Source organism: Coturnix japonica, chromosome Z (assembly GCF_054131305.1).
Source record: "Coturnix japonica strain WE chromosome Z, WE-NBRP24, whole genome shotgun sequence".
Taxonomy (NCBI): Eukaryota; Metazoa; Chordata; class Aves; order Galliformes; family Phasianidae; genus Coturnix; species Coturnix japonica.
In genome coordinates, this window is record NC_140702.1 from 967630 (window position 1) to 984597 (window position 16968).

At 52.0% G+C, this 16968-nt stretch overlaps 2 protein-coding genes across 3 annotated transcripts in view; both read right to left on the reverse strand.

The window, feature by feature from the left end:
* LOC107307923 (uncharacterized) overlaps window positions 1–16968 on the reverse strand; it is a 201861-nt gene that overhangs the window by 45050 nt on the left and 139843 nt on the right. The window lies entirely within an intron of this gene.
* Window positions 3167–12076, reverse strand: LOC146753322 (maestro heat-like repeat-containing protein family member 7). 2 transcript variants are annotated; one of them, XR_014939171.1, is made up of 25 exons: window positions 11537–12076; window positions 11312–11434; window positions 10976–11055; window positions 10732–10849; window positions 10530–10616; window positions 10155–10259; window positions 9842–10022; window positions 9659–9765; window positions 9289–9438; window positions 8989–9143; window positions 8739–8886; window positions 8341–8519; window positions 8120–8257; window positions 7844–7958; window positions 7563–7700; window positions 7172–7348; window positions 6712–6867; window positions 6430–6531; window positions 6233–6341; window positions 6081–6140; window positions 5578–5966; window positions 5376–5483; window positions 4916–5067; window positions 4292–4454; window positions 3167–3929 (listed from the first exon to the last, which is right to left on the reverse strand). XR_014939171.1 is itself a non-coding variant. In XM_085528291.1 (21 exons), exons 1-21 carry the CDS (start codon window positions 11753–11755, stop codon window positions 5797–5799), a joined length of 2817 nt encoding a protein of 938 aa, XP_085384417.1. In that variant the 5' UTR covers window positions 11756–12076; the 3' UTR covers window positions 5498–5796. The 2 variants fall into 2 exon arrangements, 1 of the variants encoding a protein (XP_085384417.1); XM_085528291.1 differs by lacking the exons at window positions 3167–3929; window positions 4292–4454; window positions 4916–5067; window positions 5376–5483 and having other exon boundaries at window positions 5498–5966.

Sequence of the window (16968 nt, forward strand, 5' to 3'; positions counted from 1 at the left end):
ACAATGGCTGCTGTTGGTCACTGGGTGCCACTGTTGCTCTGAAGAACAGCTGTGCTGTGCATGCAGCACAGCATGCTGTGCACGCCATGGAACTAGGAATCAAGAAGAGATAGAAGCGTCACTTCTGCTCTAGTAAAAGGTCTCATCTGCTGACAGGCTTTTGTACTTGAATTCAGAACTCAGGACCTGTTGCCACAGAGGGACTAGTTGCTGAAGTTGGATGACTCTTTCTGTTTACTCCTTGTAATATGTAGCCGTAACACTAACTATTTAAAAAAGAATCTGAAATCATGGCTAATTATTGACTGCTGCACAGCAGAACACTACCACGGTGAGATTGGGCTGTGAGATGACTTGAAAGCTGTTTCCTCAGTATAGGTCTTATTCTTGCAGCTGGGACACCTTGATGAAGACTGTGTAACAGCTTTCTGTGTTTCACAACAAGAGAAGAGAGAGTAGATCAGCATTAACATCAGAGGTAAGAAACGTATGTCAGTAATTCTCTGTATTTAAGCCCACTCCTACAGTAAATAACCTTACTGTATGAACAGACTCTAACACTCACTTATTCTCAAACATGAAATATTTCACACCTTTCAGAGGTAAGGTACCACTGCAGAACTTCATAGTCTACCTAATAACTACATTTCTGAAGTTCACATTTATTTATTTTTTTCTCCTTTAATTGTATTTTCTCAGCCTTTCTGTTATATTTTTCCATGCTGAAATCCTAGGTACAGGGAATAAAGTGAACAATCGACCTACAAGGGAAAAAGTTCTTCAGTTCAAGTCTGTGATATTTTCACAGTCTTAATTCAAAGGACTTCTAATGCCTGATAAGTAATTCAAGCTTATTATACTACACTGAGTCTGTCAAGCATTGTACCCACGGTTCTCATACTAGTCAAAAAGCTGCTGAAAATCCAGCTGAATGTCGATGCTCCTTGGAGCTGGGCTGAAACTTGCCCCCAGAAATGGGAGTCCAGCTGAAATGCTGTACAAACTGAATTAGTAGGAGCTTTGCCATTCACTTCAATAGAGAGATTCTGGCACCAGCTTTAGTTTTCACTTCCAGCAATTGTACAATACACTAACTTTCAAGCAAAAACGAGCATAGTCTGCTTCTTTATCTCAGACATATTGTGTGAATCAGCTGAGACCTGAAACTACCCTAATGTGATCAGACGTGAAGGTTGCACATCAAGGGGAAAATATGACAGACATGGAGAAATTTTCTTTGTACTGACAATGTTTCTGAAGAGATCTAAATCCTCTTGTTTTCTAGTGGAATTACGACCAGTTGTGGCAACCTATCTCTTGCTTCAGTCTAAGAAGGCTCGTGGCAAGTACATTCCTTGAGATTTCCATCCCAAACAGGACGTGCCAGTACCACAGAGTCAGGAAGCCTGGGGGTAAGTTTTAGAGTTCAGCACAAGGTTCTGGTCTAAATGCCTCTGTGTGCTGAAGCTCTGCCCGGGTAAACAGTCTGGTGGCCTAAACATCGGTGAGGGAGCATGTGTGCAACCAGTTTTGGTCATCAAATCTTGTTCTATGATAAGGCCACCCACTCAGTGTATGAAGGCAAAGGATGTAATCTTTCTAGATTTCAGGGAGGCCTTTGATCCTGTCCCTTTGGCTGCATGTTCCCAACCTCTCGCTCAGCCACTTAGACCAATAGTACTATTGAGGTTTGAGATCTTTCTGCTCTGGATGGGTTCCTTTTGTTATCTCTTGGTGGGCTGTTTTCTCCAGTCTTCAGGACTGTAAGATCTGTCAATGCTTGCAGAGTCTGTCCATTTCCTCTTTCTGACTTCCTTCTCTTGCAGTTAGAGTAAGCTCTGTGGCCTTCCTTACTCGCAGCTGGGCTAAAGTCCAGCAGTCTCTGGCCTTAGGCTTCAGCAAGTTTATCTACATCTTCTAGGCAAGTTCTGGGCAAGATTATTCTACTCAGGAAGCACAACAAATCAGAGAACAAAAATAGCCTCATGAAAATAGAAGCATAGAATGGTTTGGATTGGAAGGGTCCTTGAAGATGACGTAGTCCCACACCCAAGCTATAGGCAGGGATACCTCCCTGTAGACCAGGTTGCTGGAACGTCCTACCCAGCCTGGCTTTGAATGCTTCCAGGGAGGAGGCATTCACTGGCTGGGCAACCTGCTCCGGTGTCTCACCACACCCACAGTAAAGAATTTCTTCCTATTATCCAATCCAAATCTACATTCTTCCGATTTAAAGCCATTTCCCCTCATTCTGTTGCTACCTGCCCTTATAAAAAGTCCCTCCCCAGCCTTCCCTGTAGGCCCTCTTCAGATACTGGAAGGCCACTCTAAGGTCTCCTTGGAGTCTTCTCCAGGCTGCAGAGCCCCATCTCTCTCAGCCTGTGCACATAGCAGAGGTGCTTTCAGCCCTCTCTGATCACCTTCATGGCCCTCCTCTGGACCTGCCTGAACAACTCCAAGTCCTTCTTGTGTTGAGGGCTCCAGAACTGCGTGCAGTGCTCCAGATGGGGTTTCAATGAGAGGAGTGTGGAGGGGCAGCACCACCTCCCTCGACCTGCTGGTCATGCTTCTATGCTTTAAGGCTTATGCTTTAAGGTCCTATATGCTTTAAGGTTTAGATAGTGCAGTCGCCTCACCTCTTCAGGTTTATCTATGAAGGTCCCTTTCATGTGAACCGTGCTGTTCCATACAGTTCGGTCTGTTCATTAAAATGTTTCAGTAAGTTGGGCTGGTCCTACGAAGTAGTATGACTGCAGTAAGCAGTGTACATGGTGCGCTGTGAGTACTGCACACATTCCTCTTGGCAGCTTGTGGAACAGAAATTGTGCATTGTTTGGATTGTGTAAGCATTCCTGTTGGTCTCTTGTGATGCTTACCTTCTTAGAGCACCTTTCCATGTTTGGCTCTACATATTTTGGTACCTTACTTGTTCTGTTTGGCTTACACCTCTGAGCTGCACAGCCAGGAGCATCTAAATGAGAATTGGGTGATGGGCAAATTATCTCAGGAAAGCCAAAGTGTAGAAATACTAGAAATATTCTAATGGAAAATCCAAATAAAATGAAAGCTGAGCCGTGAGCCAACCAGTTCTACTCTTTCTGGGTCCTACCTGTCAGGGTTTTTGTTTACTTTGGTATTCTGGTCCATTACCATATATTCCTCCCTTTGCATACATGAGGGCACCCTCATCACGTCCTGTTGGTACTGGGTGTAGGCCAAAGGGCTTCCACCAGAAGGAGACCCAGGAGGATGAGAGAGGATGAGAGCATTGTGTTGAGAGTCCTCTGGGTTTCTATGCTCATTCCTTGCAAACTGCTCAGCACGTCCTGCAGACATTATTCTGCCTTTTGCTCCTTGTGACCGAGAATCTGGAGCTCATCAGTCACAAAAGCTGGTAAGCAACTGCTCGAACATCACTTTCTACTCGCTTGTACAACACAAACTTTAACATCAGTCAGGGATTTCACCTTAAAACAGAACAAACCAGACAAGTGGGCAACGTTTGTGATTCCTACATTTATTTTCAGAAGTAGCAGTCTGTGAGTTCACATAGTTTTAAATAACAGCAGATAAGGAGGATATGGACGATATAGATAGGGAGCTAGGAGATATGGTTTAGGGGTTTTCTGTAGGTAGGGTAAAGGGAGGACGGTTGGACTTAGATGATCTGAAAGGTCCTTTCCAACCCTGTGATTCTAGGAAGGGATTGTTCACAGTGATTTTCACCACTAACACTACTGTCTGTCAGACATTTGGAGGTCACTGATGTCCCTGCGCTTCCTGTGTGTCTTCTGCCTGCCCAGGCTCTTCTCCCACGTGCTGCTTCAGACGGGCAGCGCCAGCTGTGCTCTCCTCTTCCATCCAGTTCTTCCTTTCTCATCCTGGGTCAGGCGGGCATTGTCCGTGCTGAGGTTGTGGGAGCAGAGTAACTAAACCAAATGCAAAGGAGAAGAGTCAGCTGCTGCCAAGTCAAGAAAGGAAATGATAACAAGAGAAATGAGATTTTATATTAAGAAAGTTCAGTTTCAGCCTCCAGCTGCGGTTGAGCATTTTGGGAATCTAAAAACCCCTCTGGTGTTCCCAGCTGAGAAGTGCCCTTGGCAAGAAAAGAAAACGCGGAGCGTTTCTGGCCATCCTCCGCTGCCCGGGCTCATCTGCTGGGAACGGCCCTCCAGCCAGCAGGCCTCAGAATCCCAGAAAGTTGGAAGGATGGTGAGGCCCCGCTTTCAGTGTCTGTATTCGTACTGAAAATCAAGATCAAGTGAGCTTTTGCCTTTCTGCACAGCTGTACCTTGCTCTGCGCAGGAGGCGCGTCCTCTTCTCCCTGTCTGTCTTCTGGTCCGTCTGTCCAACAGCCGCCATCCATTCCGTGGGCGCTGGGGCAGCGCTGGGCTCTGTTCCTGCCTCCGGCTGCAGAGGAGGCAAAGTCAAGTCCGGGGGCTCGAGCAGCACATCTGCAGCACAAGCAAAAGAAGTTCCTGTTATGACTAGCTGCTATCTATCTCATTACCAGCTTACTTTGGTACTCTGGTCCATTACTGTATCTTCCTCATTCTGCATACGTGAGGGCATCCTCATCACACCCAGATGGTACCGGGTGTAGACCAAAGGGCCTTGTTACAGGACGCAGTTCCCACGTGTTGTGAAGTGGGCTGTGGTGTCCATGTTTGGTCTGGTGTAATTCTCACTCATTTCCCAATCCTCAAGCCTCTTTATGATGGTGTGCAAGCAGGTGCCTGGGAATGCACTGACCAACAGGATAAGCATGTGCTCACATTTTCTTCTTGCCTCGTGTTCTACTTCATCTCTGAACCTTGTAAACTTTCATATCTCGAGGCAGTGCATTCTCTGGTGCAATTACTGGTTGCAATTTCATTTGATATCCCGTAGCTCTTGTGTTGTGAAAGCTACTGACCACTTGTTTCCTGTCGGCCTCTCCGTCAGCTTCTACCATCTTTTAGGATCTTCATCGCACAGCTCCGACACATTCAGTTGTTCCTCTGAACGGAAGCAATTCCACTTCTTTGGCTACCTTTGCTGTCTTCCGTATTTCTTCTAGTTGGGCACCTTGTGCAGTGGGGAGAAAAAGAGGGGAAAAACTTTTTTAACAACTCCTACCACTGGATATTTTTTCCCACTGCTACTGAAGACTGAATTGCTGTAATACAGAGCTGTCTATAACAGCAAAATCTCATTCCTGCGTACCCCCCCTGGCAGTCTCCCTGCTGTGGGAGCCTGAGATTCTAGTCTCTTTTTCTTTGGATCATCCCCAGAGTGCTTTTAAAAATGGCTGCTTTGCTTCGTCAACTTCCCTTTCTCTGACGCTCATTGAAGATTCCATCCAAACTCTTCCAGGTGTTTCCTACAACACTCACTTGTTTCATTTTGAGCCGTTCTCCTCATCCTTCACAGCAGCTTCTGCAGCTCATCAGTTCCTTTCTGCCTTGCAGAGGCTCCCTGCGATGTTCACTTTGCTGAGCAATCTGAACCAAGAAAACACACGGAGGGGTGAACTGATGACAACACATGTGTTGGTCCATTTAACACATGAAAGGAAGAAAAGCAGCTGGTGCTTACTGGCAGTGGTGGGAAGCGTGTGGCAGCGGCAGGGAGCACTGCACGTCCCATTCCTCTCAGGGCAGTGCTGATCTCCTGTTTTCCCATTTCCCACAGAGAGGTAATGGTGCTGAAGGAGATGGCAGCGCGAGGTGAGGAGCGGCACGGCAAAGGGAAGTGATGTGCCCGAGGAGTGGGGCTGAGCAGCAGGCAGGAGATGCTGGGAGCTTTGCAGGGCGCTCAGCTGTCTGCCCGGGAGGAGCGCCACCTCCTCCATGTGCCACGGAGCCTGGTGGAGAGCTGCCCAATGGCTCCTTGTGGATGTGGCCTCGTTTCCTTCAGGATCTTCAGCGTCTGAAGGGCCAAGGAAGCGACAGCTGGACTGGGGTCATGCTTCATTCCCTGAAGGCCTGCGATAAGAGGAACAGAGAGGCATGATGACCCAGCTCTCCCCTCTGGCAGGAGGGAGCGAGGGACAGGCATGTCACCTGCTGGCTGCCCCAACATCCCACTCCCTGGCTTACTTAGGTAGATGTGCTCTCTGTCAGCCCGCTGCTCATCCCTCATGTGCCGCCCTAAGAGCCCTGCGAACACAAAGCCCCGTCAGCGACCCCCGCTGTTCCGTGGGTGCAGCATGGAGGGCCGGGGATGGGGGAAGCTCAGCCTCGTGGCTCACCGATGAACCTCACGGCCTCCAGTCGCAGGGTTTCCTGCAGGCTCTGCAGGTAGAGCAGGCAGTCGCCCAGGTAGTCCTGTGCTGCACTCTGTCTCCTCCTCTTGGTCAGCTGAAGAGGGAAGAATGTGAGGTCAGTGCAGGCTGGTCCCGACCCTGTCCTGGGGTGTGGGAATGGGCATACTGTTGCGCATACACACCATGCAGTCGCTGATCTGCCAGAACTGCTCTGTCTGCACCAGGTGCTCCAGCTTCCTCCAGCGCAGGAACCGTGCAGCACCAAGGAGGGCTTTCTGGGAGGCCTGCCAAAGAGCTGAGATAGCACCGCAGCCCGAGCAGCCGCAGAGCCCGTGTCCCCAGAGCCCCTCTGCAGGGAGGATGCAGCAGCAGGGGCTGATGCTGCTGTGGGCTGCAGTACTCTTGATGTATGGGGGGCACCACGGGAGCAGCATCACCCTCCCCCAGATGAACCTGATTCCCACCTTGGACACATTCTCTTCCTCATCGTGCAGGTGTAGATACAGCAGGACCAGGTTCCTGCACACCGTCTTCTGCATCTTCCTCTTTTCTTGGCCCTCCACAAAGCTCAGCGTTTTGAGGAAGAAGTCGATGGAGAGCTGACGCACCGTGCCGGACTCCTGTGGAGGAGGAAGGAAGGACATCTGTGTCAGCAGCTCCAAGTCCATGGCAAGCAGGGACAGCACCACCAGTGAAGTGGGGGCAGAATCTCCGAGCTGAGAGGATGCAGATCTTGAGGATGCCCTCAGAACTGCTCCAAAGTGTGCAAGCTCTGCCCAGCGGAAGTCTGCCCAGGACCACGCAGTGCCTGAACCTGGTGAGCGGCCAGGAAAGTCCCCTGGTGCGCTGTCACAAGGCAGCAGGCATGGGCACGCTGGGTTGGCAGCCACATCCCTCGTGTGCTGGACTCCCTATCATCCTTACATCGTTAAGCAGAGCTGGGAGCTTGCCGGCCAGCTCCAGAGCCATGACGCTGAGCTTAACCTCCTTCAGGAGGTGCAGCAGGTTGCTGAATATTGGTAGGGCCGTGGCACGGATGTCACTATCTGCATCCTGCAGCTGCTCCAGGATGCACGGCAGGAAGATGATCATTGTCCTTGCCTGTGGGGAAAAACACCCCATCCTTTAGGTACGGCAGCAAGCGTAATGAGGGCAAGGCTACTCCAGTACCAGCCCTGAATAGCAGGCAGTGATGGGGTGGGCAGAGCGCACCAGCTCCTCACTGCCTGAAGAGTTGCCGAGTTGTACATGGCCCCGCTACAGCCCCATGGCAGGCCCAGCCCAACCTGTGGCATTCCTGGCCACCCCTGCTCACCGTGTCCTGCCTCTTGCTGAGCTGCAGGATGCCCCTGAGCACCAGCTGCTGCATGCCCACCCTCTTGCTCTGCAGATAGTGGGCAAAGATTCCTATGATGCGGTGCAGCTCTTTGCTGAGGTCCATGCATTCCAGCATCTGCAACAACACACGTGGCTCTTAGTGCTGGATCTAACAGTCAGCTTGGGGAAAGACAGCAGGCCCCGAGGGAGGCAGCAGGGCTCGTGCTGCCAGTGGCCTTGCAGCCTCCAGTGTTCTCTGCTTCTGCAGCTGTTGCTCACCTCAACGAGGAAGACCATGGCCACCATATCCCAGGAGTAGAAGTTGGTGCTGAGCAGCTCAACCAGCTGCTGGAAGATGGGGTCACGCAGAGCAGCAGGCAGTTCCCTCATCACCCTGCAGGGATAAGAAGGCACCGTGAGCCCTGAACCAGGCAGATGCAGCTCTGGCTGTGCAGCCCTCTTGCCACTGCTGCAGGGGCCACAGGCTCTGGTGCTGTGGCTGCAGTTTGGCTGAGAACTGGGGACCCCCGTGACACCACAAGGAAGGGCTCCCACCTGGCCACCACCTGCACACCCTGGAGGTGGGTCACAGTGCTGAGAAGCGCGTCCCAGCCCCCCTGCTCCTGGATGGCCTCCATCTGCTTCTGGAGGCCCACGCTGCAGAGCAGCACCTTCAAGGACTGCACCGCGGACCTGCAGGCGGAGAAGGGTGCGAGTCACATCAGGAGCCCCAGCACCGGGTCCCTGGGTGCAGCAGGGGGACGGGGATGTGGCACCTGATGGGAGTGAGCTGGTGCTGCTGTTGCCCCTCCCAGAAGATTTCCACCTCCTGCAGCGTCAGCTCCGTGGTGAAGGACACTTGCAGGAGAAGGGCTGGGAAGAGCTGGGGGAAGGTGGCTTCAGCCTCCTTGAGGACCAGAGGCAGCTGGAGTATCTCTGGTAGGATCCTTGCTGCCTGCAGAAAGCACCCGGATATGATTCTTGCCGTGTCCCCTGGGTTTCCATCCCGTCTCTAGAAGTGTAGGGATGGAGAAAGGGAGGGGGGGGGAGGGAGACCCCCAGAGCCCCAGGCAGGTCTATGGATGCATCCCAGGGCAGGAAGAAGGCTCGGGGGTGGACAGGGAAGGGGAGTGGGGACTCAGCTGGGGTTCAGCTGGGTGAATGAGGAACTCACGGCCAGGGCAAGGACACGTGGCCTCTCCTTGATGAACGGGGAGGTGTGCTGCAGAGTGTGGTTTATGAGCACTTGGAACACCTCCTGCAGCACCGTCTTCACGGTTGAAGACTCCGAGAGCATTTCCCTCCACATGGTGACAGCAACTCTGCAGGTCCCCAGGGCTGTCAGCGTGGCTGCTCCTGCCTGGCTGACGGCCGTGGGGTGGGGAGGGGGGGGGAGAGGAGCCCTGAGGGCTGTGGCCCCATACCTGGAGCAGGTGAGAGAGCAGACCAGCAGGCTGCTGACCATCTCCTTTGGGAATTTGCTGGCCAGCACAAGCAAGGCCCTGCTCAGGCTTTCAAGAGCTGGCTTGGCTTTGATGGAAGGCAGGCTGCTGTGGATCGCCTTCACAATCTTTTGCACCTGGAGGGGGGGAGCATGGGTGAGAATGGGATGGCACCAGAGCAGGGCCCTGCTGCCATCCCCACTGCTGCCTGCCGGCCAAGCGCAGTGCCAGGGATGGAGCAGAGCCCCCAGGGCTGGAGCGGAGGCAGCAGCAGGTTCCCACCTGCTGTGGAGGGAAGCGAGCCTCTCCTGCGAGCACATCCACCATGTGGGCAGCCAGCTGGGTGCTGTGGAGGCTCGGTGCTTTCATGCTCTCAATGGCTGTGAGTAAAATGTTGACCTTTTCAGGGTACAGGAGGTATTTCAGAAGGACCTGTGGGAGGGAGGAGAGGAGGGATGACTTATCCTCTGCTTGGCTGCTCAGCTGTGCAGGTGTCCCAGGAGAACTGGGAGCAGAGGCTGTGCTGGGTGATGCCAGGGATATGAAGCGTGAGGGCCCCAAAGGCACCAGGGCTGCTCGGGGACAGTGCGTGCACTCTTCCTGACACTGCAGGCCTGGGTTCTCCTGTGGGCTCAGGGTTTGCTCTTTGTACCTCGAAGATATTTCTGGCTCTGTCCTCACGGGAAACCTCCTGGTGGAGCGAAGTTTGGCTGTCCCAGAGCTGTGGTACTGTGCGCTCCTCCGGTTGCCATGGCAGTCCTGGACAGGAGCACACACGGTGTCAGTGAGGGGTCTGGGCATCTGGAGGGACCTAGCCCAACACAACTCCTCTCACTTGGGGCAGCGATGAAGATGAAAAGCTGATGAACAGCATTAATCGCCTCATCTCTGGTCCTGTCATCCGTGGAAGTGCAGGACAGGATGAGGTGTCCGACCAGCTTTCCCAGCACGGGGAAGCGTTGGTTCTCCTGGCACTTGTGCTGGAACACCGCGGTTCCAACGAAGCAGGTGCACAGCTGGGGAGAGAGGCAGCACGGCTGAGTGGGCAGCAGGGCCCAGCCCAGGCTCTGTGCAAGCCTGGACACAGGTGGGCTCTGGCTGGGGAGCCAGGATGTGGTCCCAGAGCTGAGCGCGCCGGGACTCCCTACCTCAGGCAAGACGCAGGTGTTGCTGAAGGCGAGCAGCCTGGCAATGCACACCACAGCCCTCTCCTCCACGGCCGCCAGCTGGCACGTGGTGAAGGGCAGCAGGAGCTGTGGAGAGAAAAGTTGCTGTTGTGCCCACAGCACGGGGCACTCGTCCTTCCCCTTGCTCCCCAGCTGCAGCGGGGTGGGTGGTTGCGTCCCTGTCCTGCTGCAGCCCTGCCATCTTCCCGCTGCTCCCCACCCATCCCTCTAACACCACACGGGCTAGTTTTGGGCCAGCACCCCCTGCCCGCAGCAGGCCCTGGGGGGACCTCGTGTGGATCCCTCCTTTGTGGCCTTGAACCATCCCCGCAAACCCCAGCGTTGCCACATCCAAACCTCCATGATGTTCTGCAGCTCCACGAGGACAAAGCGGCCAGCGCTGCTCACCAGCACCTGCAGCAGGTGGTGCAGGGCTTCCATGGTCTGCAAAGGAGGACAGGGGTCAGGGCGGCCTGCCCTGCTGCGTCCTGCTGGCAGCAGAGGGGCATCCCGGGTGCTGGTGCCCAGGAAGCGTCCCCAGGGCTCAGCTGATGCGCACCTCCACGTAGAGTGCCGCATCCAGGTCCGCGTCGTCCTCGTAGCGAGGGAGGTGGAGGACGCTGCCGAGGCAGGCACGCAGGAGACCGTTCTTCTCCTCTGGAAGCAGCCATGCTCCACTGCGAGGGGAGAGAGGGCAGAGGTGTGATGCTCCGCTCAGCACCCTGTGCCCTGCAGCCTGTCCTGCTCAGGGCCCCGGCTGGGACCGATGCCTCCACGCTGGCAAAGCTGTGCTGGGGCGGTACCTCATGGCGGCGATGGTGCTCATGGCCTGCTGCCGGAGCTCCGTGTCCAGGTGCTCAGCGGGCTCCTCCTGCAGCAGCGCCTGTGGGCACAGCGAGATGGGATGGGATGGGATGGGATGGGATGGGATGGGATGGGATGGGATGGGATGGGATGGGATGGGATGGGATGGGATGGGATGAGATGGGATGGGATGGGATGGTGCAGTGTGCCCTGCTTGGTGTGCAGAGCCCAAGCACCCCATCCAGGCCCCCAGTCCTGGCCCTCGTTCAGGGCTCCCCAGTGACCTTGCAGTGGAAGGGCTGTGCCCTCAGCCCAGCCCTGCAGTGCTCCATTACCTCAATGCACAGCACCACCTTCAGCACGTAGTCACACAGCTGGCTGTGGACCACGCTGTCCGTGATGGCAGCTGTGCAGGCAGTGCGGACGCAGGCCAGAAAGCGCAGCTTCTGTTCCTGTGTCTGAGACAGGAGGGGAGTTACAGGGGTTGGCATCGGGGGACCCCGGCACCCTCTGGGCACAGCCGGGCAGGGGCAGCCATGGAAGCACAGAGTGCACACTACCTGCGGTCTGCATGCACAGCAGGCGTCGATGTAGCTCAGGGGATCCTCCTCCTGAGGTGACACGACGGAGGCAAAAGGATCCTCAGCTGAGCCCACGGGCCCCTGCTGGGGCTGCACCCCATGCACCTCGCCGGGCCCCTGCGGGGCCGTGGGGGTGCGGGATGCTCCGTGCCTCTCTGGCCAAGCCTCTCGAACTCGGAGTGGGGGTCTCTGCTCCATCTCGCAGCGAGGAACAGCGGCGAATGAGCCTCGTGTTCCAGCTCTGCCTCCTGGTGGTCAAAGCCCATTGTGACGGGGCTGTGATCTCACCCCGTTCCATCCGCCTCCACATAGAACCCCTCCTCTTGCCCTGGGCTCGCCCCAGAGCCCCACAGCCGTCCCTGTCCTTGGGCAGGTTTGGTCTGGAAGGAGCCCTTGTATTCACTGTGTGTGTTTGCCACAGCTGCAGTGTTGGGATCCGGGAGTCCTTCTTCAGTCCATCCCCGCATCCCCCCCTGTCAAATTAAACCATGTTCTGGTCTCCATTGGGACGGAGTTGATTTTCCCTTCTTAGCATCTGGTGCTCTGTTTCGGCTTTAGGAGAAAACCAGTGTTGGTAACGCAGCAGTGTTTCTAGCTGTTGCTGAGCTAGATGGGATGGGATGGGATGGGATGGGATGGGATGGGATGGGATGGGATGGGATGGGATGGGATGGGATGGGATGGGATGGGATGGGATGGGATGGGATGGTGCAGTGTGCCCTGCTTGGTGTGCAGAGCCCAAGCACCCCATCCAGGCCCCCAGTCCTGGCCCTCGTTCAGGGCTCCCCAGTGACCCTGCAGTGGAAGGGCTGTGCCCTCAGCCCAGCCCTGCAGTGCTCCATCCCTGCAGGCATTCAAAGGCAGGCTGGATGTGGCTCTGGGCAGCCTGGTCTGGTGGTTGGCGACCCTGCACATAGCAGGGGGTTGGAACTGGATGATCTTTGAGATGCTTTTCAACCCAGGCCATTCTATGACTATACAGTTCCATACTGGAACAAAGATAAAATGCTAACTATGTAAAACATGGAGTCAAACCTGTGTGATTTGTCCACACCAGGAGGTGAATAGAAAACAATTTGTAAGCTACAAAGCTGCCTGCATGAAAGGAAAAGAAAATAAAACTACAAGAAAAAGGGAAAACCTTTCTTCCTGAAAATAGGAAGAATAATGGACCTGCCATGAAATTTGGGTGAAGCTGCCTGATTTTATGAAGCTATTCCCATTATTTTCTTGGTGCTGTGTTTCCCAAATGAGTGGTTTCTGGCTCTGCTGCAGCACCAGTCTGCATGTGAACATCAACTCTATTCACCATCTGGGAAGATTAGGACTTCCCTTCTCCCACCAGCACCACTGAATTACAGTTACTCAGTGGTTAAACAAAGGAATCCTTAAAGAAGGGTTTACAGCTGTCGTGTTATCTGAAGAGCTTGGGGCATTCTGATGCTATTAAGCTCTATGTATTAACAAGTTCAAAAAGAAAAGGTAGGCATCTGATTGTTGTGACAGTTTCTAAGTTATTTGGAAAGCTGTACCACCCAACCACTCCTTCTGTTTGATGGAGGTGACAAAGCTCAGTTTAATTTCTGACTGCTGTTTAAATTCTGAAGCTCGAGCTGGTTCCTGGAGCAGAAAAAGCTCGGAAGCTGTCCCTCCTACAAGCAGGCACCTCTGAGCAAAATATGACATCTCGATTTCTGATGGTAAGGTCAGGAGATCTGATTCCAGCATCTAGCTTTCGGCTTCATGCTATGTTAGTGGGACCTTTGGCATCTAGCACTGACCAACAGCAACTGACAGGCTGGTAACAGTGCATCCCAAAACAGTTATGTATATATTTATGTTATGAGGGAAAATTGTATGGCATTGAGATTTCCTATTTTTACTCTTTGCAGATCTAACTCGCTGCTGGAAGAATCCTGTACGCCATGTTCCCACCATTTTCAGTGAGCTGGATGAGTCTGTTGTTGGCATTTTAATACCATTGACCAGGCAGGCAATATGTATGGAGTATTTGGCTCTCTCTACAGTCATGAATGTTTGAGTATCTTCAACATGTGGCTCATTGCTTCCATTTCAGGCTGCCCAGAGAAGCTGTGGATGCCTGTCCTTGGTGTTGAAGGTGAGGTTGGATGGGTGATGGGCAGCCTGAGCTGGTTAGTGGGCAGCCAGCCCATGGCAGGGTGTTTAGAACTGGATGATCTTGAAGGTTTCTTCCAACCCAAGCCCTCCCGTGATCCTATGATTCTGTGATTTCATTCAGGTTTATTAAGATGAGATGAGTTCTCCTAAATGCGCTGTTCTCCATATGATTATAATTGGAGTCTAGATGGATGACTTAAACCAGACTCCAAACTTTTTGATGGCCAAAATGAAATGAAATCAATCCTTTACTGTGTCAGTAGTCTGTAACTAGAGCCCATCAGGTAATTCCCAGCCTCCTGCCTGTATCAGTGGCTGCACACAGTGAAAAAGTCTGATGGGATTTTAACCTCTAAAATGTTCCAAAGCAACCAGAGGGTGAATATATTCACTATGCCAATACCTGCAGGAATAAGCTTGTCATGTATGTCCTCAGGTACCACAGTAGTTAATGGTGGGACTCAGTAGGTCATGCTGAAAGTTGAGTCTGCTGATCTTGAAGGCCTTTTCCAGCCTAAATGACCTTATGCTAATATTTCTGTATTTATTTCTGTTCAGCTCCCAGAAAACCTCCCAGCCAGCCACCAGCTGACCCCGTGGTGAAAAATAAAACATAAACCTCAGTGACTTGATGGATAGTAGTGCATTAACACACCAAAGGCTTTCCTTTATTACTAGTTCTCCTGTCAACCTCCAGCTACCACTAAAGTGATACAAGTTCTGTTTCTGTGACAGAGACATGAATATCCTTATCTTTTCATACCTCACATGTGCCAGAGGCAGAACTTTTCTGTAACAGATCTTAAGCATAGAAGTGCTTCTTCCAGCATTCATGCAAAGGGAGAAGTAGAAATGTACCTATGATTTCATCTTCCATCTCTAAATGAGATACCAGACTTGCATCTAAAGAGCATTAAGACATCCATGTTGTTGTCTTTCAGAACCGGTCCTGGCTGTGAAATCCCCCCTAACAACTGGTGAAGCTGTACCTGGAAGGAATGCCATGTTTACTACTGATCTTACAACAAAGTGTTGCGGCACTTGGTACCTCAGTGGTAAAGTCTTACAGGAAAGCGAGACCTGCATCATCAAGAGAACCCAAACTACTCACAGCCTAATGATAAAGAACGTCACCAAGAACGATGATGGAGCAGAAGTGAAATTTGTTGCCAAAAATGTTGATGTCAGCAGCAAGATGAGAGTGAGAGGTATTTGCTTTGATCCTTCTCCTTTCCTCTTCCAGTCAAGGCATAGTTGCTGTGATCTGATGATTAGAACTGGGGCTGCAGGCATTCACTGACTGTACCAAATACCTGAAATTGCATCCCATGGACTGACGTGAGTCCTGGTAATGACCTAAACATGATAGCACTGAGTGTAGGGTAAGCCAATCTACCCAGCTGCTTGGTATCTGAACCAGATTGCTTCATGCCAGCTGATGAATGTCTGCAGTTCACAGCTCTTGGCCAGTGCATTCAGTCAGCAGGTTTACCACTGCATCACCATAGAGCAGTACTTTCAGCTCCAGGTTCAGGCAGCCTTTCTGATTGCACTGGAATAGTTTAGAAGTAGGGGAGCAATCATTCCAATAATATCTTTAGCAATCAGCTTTGCATGACAAAATAGAACAAATAAACATTCATTATGGGAGGATCTGTTTGTCATTGGGTGGAAACCTCTGCAGAAGCATGTTTAGAGCATTCTTAATCAGTAGAAGGAGATGTTTGGTTGATTTTTACTTAGTAAATCCGGCAAGAAGACTAAATGAAATATCTTGAATTGCTCAGCAGTGACACAATGATGAGTGTAGGAACAGAAGGTGATACTTTTTCAGAGATGTTGCGGCAAACATTGACCACGTTAGCCTGATATCAATTGAAATAACGAGGCCTTTGCTCCTGACAGGTGCTGCAGTGAGATTTACCAATAAGAGCAAAGATGTAGAAAAGATCTCCGCTCGGCTGCGTGAGGAAGCCAAACTGCAGGCTGAGCTTTCAGACACAGGCGCTACTGTGGAGTGGATGAAGGATGGGAAGGAGCTCAAGGCCAGTGAAAAATATGAACTGCACATTGTGGAGAAGAAACACACCCTGAAAATTCACAACGTCTCAATGGATGATGCTGGAAGTTGTCATTGCATCTGTGAGGGGGATAAAATGCATGAGTTTGCATGATGAGGCTCTTCATCATATTCTGCTGGCTTGTCACCCTTATTGATCCATGGAGAAACAAGAAAGCCCTAGAGTAGTGTATGCACTTTGGCATTGGAGATCTTACTTAATTGCTTCTTCTCAAAGAACAAACTCCAGAGAGGCATGGAGACAGCTCCAAACAGAATTGAATAATGGCACTAAATTGATGGAGAGCAGAACTTCCTGCGAAGGCTTGTCAGCTAGTCTTAATTTTGCTTCTCTTCTCTCTCTTTGTCATGTTAGCATAATATTTCATACTGGCAGGTCTGCCCAAAGAATTAAATGAATTAGCTGATGGATGTTTCCATGTGCTTTGCACTGCAATGTGACTATCAAATGAGTAATCAATGCTGTTGTATTAAAATCTGTGTTGGCAAGCTGTAAGACAAACAGCTGCTGTTGGTAGCTTGGTTACTGCAGAATTAGCTTTTGTGTATCTCATAGATAGGGAAGAGACCCTTAAGGGTCAGCTAGTTGGACTTCCTCGCAATGAACAGGGGCACCGCAGCTCCATCAGGTGCTCTGAGCCCTGTCCATCCTGACTTTGAACATCCTCAGGCTCACCAATCTTATACCCATGCCACACACTCGCAGTATTTCACCATAGCATGGCCACTTGTATCTTCTCTTGCTGTAAATCAGAGCGAGCTGGTAAATCATCTGCTGTGCGGGTCAGCTGTGTCTCTCCCATGGGCATCACGTGGCTGCTGGGAGGCTCTGAAGAGCTGCAGCCAGAGGTGTGTCACCCGCTGGGCCTCGTGCCCAAAGGAGCCCACAGGAAAGTGTTGTTGCAGTTTGTCATGCACTGCACTGCCATGAGACTTGACGTGCCAGACATCCTCTGACACGTGAGCTCCTGCATCCAGGCAGGACATCTGAGACGTCTCCTTCAGCCTGACGTGGCTGCAGTTTCACACTGGTTTTACTAAGGAAGGAGAAGGCACGTGGATGAAACTCTTTTCCTGCTCTTCCTGGCATTAGCTCATAGTAGAAGTAAAGCACTGTCAGGTCAAGCCTGGAGGAGTAATGCTTGTCACTGACCTGTTCCTGTTCAGGGTGGAGCTGGAGGGTAAAATAACA